Source organism: Sinocyclocheilus anshuiensis, unplaced genomic scaffold (assembly GCF_001515605.1).
Source record: "Sinocyclocheilus anshuiensis isolate Anshui unplaced genomic scaffold, SAMN03320099.WGS_v1.1 scaffold623, whole genome shotgun sequence".
Taxonomy (NCBI): Eukaryota; Metazoa; Chordata; class Actinopteri; order Cypriniformes; family Cyprinidae; genus Sinocyclocheilus; species Sinocyclocheilus anshuiensis.
The window spans coordinates 645,076-648,561 of NW_015548226.1; the positions used below are offsets into that span (position 1 = coordinate 645,076).

The 3,486-nt window shown below is 33.9% G+C and overlaps 1 protein-coding gene across 1 annotated transcript in view; it reads left to right on the plus strand.

The window, feature by feature from the left end:
* Window positions 1-1,402: 1,402 nt before the first annotated feature.
* cunh1orf50 (chromosome unknown C1orf50 homolog) overlaps window positions 1,403-3,486 on the plus strand; it is a 4,973-nt gene continuing 2,889 nt past the window's right edge. The window contains exon 1 of the mRNA XM_016441405.1: window positions 1,403-1,628. Coding sequence (XP_016296891.1) covers window positions 1,580-1,628 — 49 coding nt within the window. The 5' untranslated portion in view covers window positions 1,403-1,579. The remainder of the gene's footprint in view (window positions 1,629-3,486) is intronic.

Here is a 3,486-nt window from a genome sequence, read left to right on the forward strand (position 1 = left end):
TTTTTATTCCATAGTAAGGGCAATTCATACAATACATTTAAACTGAGCTACTTTAATACCATCTCCGAACTTTCTACCACGACTCTGCTGCTCTTCGGCTGGTTTTTCCTGTATACGTTGATTGACAGATGTTTTGTCCAGTCAGCGGTGAGTAATCCCAAACCAATGGCGCTGTCCCAAACTATACCTACCTAGTCCGGTTTGTCTGATTTGTCGTTGTGTTTTCTTACTTGTTCATTTGTTTTCGGATTTGTCATTGTGTTTTCTGACTTGTTATAATGTTTTCTGAATTGTTGTAGTGCTTTCTGAATTGTTATTTAGTTTTTTAGACTTACATTTGTGTTTGTAATTTGTTATTTTGTTTTCAGAATTGTGATTTGTTTAGCACTTCTCGGCCACAGTAGTCTAGTCACAAATCGCAAAGATTGGACTGTGACGCATTCTAAACTGAAACTATAATGTATACATAAAATATACAATCTGGGAGACCTGAGTTGGCATACTTGAAGGCATACTCACACTTAAAAAAACTCAATTTTATTTATTTTTACTTTAGAAATTTTATTTTTAATGATAACTGAGTCAAGTAATCGAATGTAAGTGATGTCTATTTGTATTTTTACATTTCAGCTAACACTTTTTTGGTCTAACTTTTATTAAGTCAGTAAGAAGCATAGTTTAACACATCAGCACTTTGTGTACATTCTCGCATGAATAGTCTACATAAAAAGCAGTGTTGTTGATAGTGATCTGGTAAGCATAATTTAATGTAATCGTCTTTATTTTATCGAGTTATTTTTAAAATGTAATATTCAATTTCACAATAAATAAATAAATAAATAAAATCTAATTCTATCTAAGTAGTCACAGACCACCTGGGATTCTTTAAACCCTCATAAAAATTGCACTTATTTTTACAAAGTTACTTTAAAGTTTTACAAAAAATTTAATTTCACAGCCTTTTTTCGGTTAGAAAAATGTATATACTAAACATGGCACTTTTTTCCCTCAGTGTTATGGGGAAAAAACCTACAACTCAGCTTGAAATTGTTTAAATAAAAAATAGGGATATAAAAACAGAGAAACATCTTGCATAATTCGGGTAATATGAAGGAAACGTCCAAAAGTGCAAAACAAGTGATAAACTTGTACAGACTTGCAATTTTTTCGTTTTATAATTTCAAACTTAGATCTTTCATAACTGCAGAAAACTCACGTTACAACATTATCTGCAATCTACATAACACGACATAATAATTTACGCGAAGGCTACCGCTAAACATGCACGGTCGCTTTGCATTTTAATTATCGATATTTTGAATATAAATTTGCCTTGTAATATTAAAAAATATTATCCTAGAAACACGTGCTATAGTTTGACCCCCCATTAAATATGTGTAGAAACGATTAGATTAAAAAAAATAGGTATTTTTACACAGGCAACTATCACGGCTACTACTCGATGCAGGAAACTCAGTAGATCCCCAGAAACGCCTCCTTCGTTTTGTGCTAGACTTTTGTGACACTGGCGAGAAGTCTCGTATTAATTTGCTGATCGCTACGGATATTTACTTACAGAATGGATAAAACTGTCAGTCTACCACAACAACCCAACAAAACCACCACGGGTAAGACAAATGCTTTCAATGGTAAACTCACTTAATAAGACATAATAAGAATAAGTCATATTATGCAGTGTTTTTATTTTTTTAGTTGCCCGTTTTATCACCCAGATTGAATTGGTCGAGTTAATCATTCCATCGCACCATAGTTCTGTGTTAAACAGTAGTGGTTGGATGTTTTTGCTGTAAAGTATTATCAATGATAAACAAAATATATGGTCGTTATAAGTTAACAGAACTTTCGTAATGTTATGAAATGTCCCCTTACTGGATTATTGGTTCATACGTCATGCCATGATATAAGCTACCAATACTCACACGTTTGACATTTTCTCAGAAGCTTAAGATAAAAATATTTTTTCCATTTTCCATTTAAGCATAATTAATATTTCCTCTGCACCTCCAGAGGCGCTTGCTTTCAATCTGGAGAGCTTATCCAACCTGTTACACAACTCTTAACAAATTCACATAGTAGCCGTCAGTGTTGAGGAAAGTTACTTTTAAAAGTAATGCATTACAATATTGCGTTACTCCATAAAGTAACTAATTACATTACTTAGTTACTTTTTGATGGAAAGTAATGCGTTACATTACTTTCGCGTTACTTTTTAAATCTGGACAGGGCTTGCTTGTTTGTATTTAAAATAAAAAAGTTCTATTTTTGGCAAATATAAAAGCCGTTTCACACCAAAAGTGAATACGTAACTCGCGTTACTTGTAATGCGTTACCCCAACACTGATAGCTGTAGTTTCTTGATGAATTACTGTGGATCAGATCAGTGCAGAAAGCAGTAAAAACCTATTTGTAATTTCTCTTTTTATGGCAGTGGCACCTAAATGAAAATATACTGTTAGTTATTATAATATATATACTGTAAGAAAAATGATGAGGACGTTGAAGATCTCAATGAAGATGTTTATTGCAGAATTAGTGACACAGCTACATGTAGTACCTCGGGCAGGGGCGTAGATTACGCGGGGGACGCGGACATGTCCCCCCCACTTTTTATAAAAAGTAAATTCGTCCCCCGCACTTTTTTATTGGAGAGTTGTGTTCACGACATGTTGAGGTTTTAATGGAGCAATGTATATAAATGCAGAATGATTTAAAATTCAAAGAGACAAGATGGTCTATACATGACGTTCACGTTTTCCATGGCAATCAGTCACTCACTTGGCACGTCATGACACGCCCTAGCTCGCATCCGTGGTTCCGCGCTGTATCCAACATTCATAGAGGTCGCGATGAGTTCAAAGCGGCAAAAAACTCTTCACTCCTTTTTTACGAAAAAGTCAAGCAGCGTAAATTGGCATGTGGTATCCGAATTGTGTTGCACAATGTTGAGTAACTCTGCCTATTGCTCTTGCTGAATAATTAGCAAGTTTTGATGGAAATTATAAGGGAAAAAATAGCTGCTTGGACAAACGTTCACTTATTTTCTGTGTATTTTCCGTAACTCTTTTATAACGTCTTTTATTTTAACAAGTATGTTATCAAAACCCTTCAAATAAGAATAAAGATAATGTTGAACTGAGATTTTACAGCGTTTACAGCATGTTTAACTCTGCCAATTCTGCATAATATAATTCAATCAAGTATGCATGCACTGACGATCTGATATAGGAACGATCAGTGTTGGGGTAACGCATTACAAGTAACGCGAGTTACGTAATCAGATTACTTTTTTCAAGTAACTAGTAAAGTAACGCATTACTTTTTAATTTACAAGAGAATATCTGAGTTACTTTTTCAGATAAGTAACGCAAGTTACTTTTTTTCCAATTTATTGATTGACAGCTCTGGTGTTGCCATGGTGACAGAAATCAGAAGATGTTACTGTAGTTCTAAAATAAATATGAATAT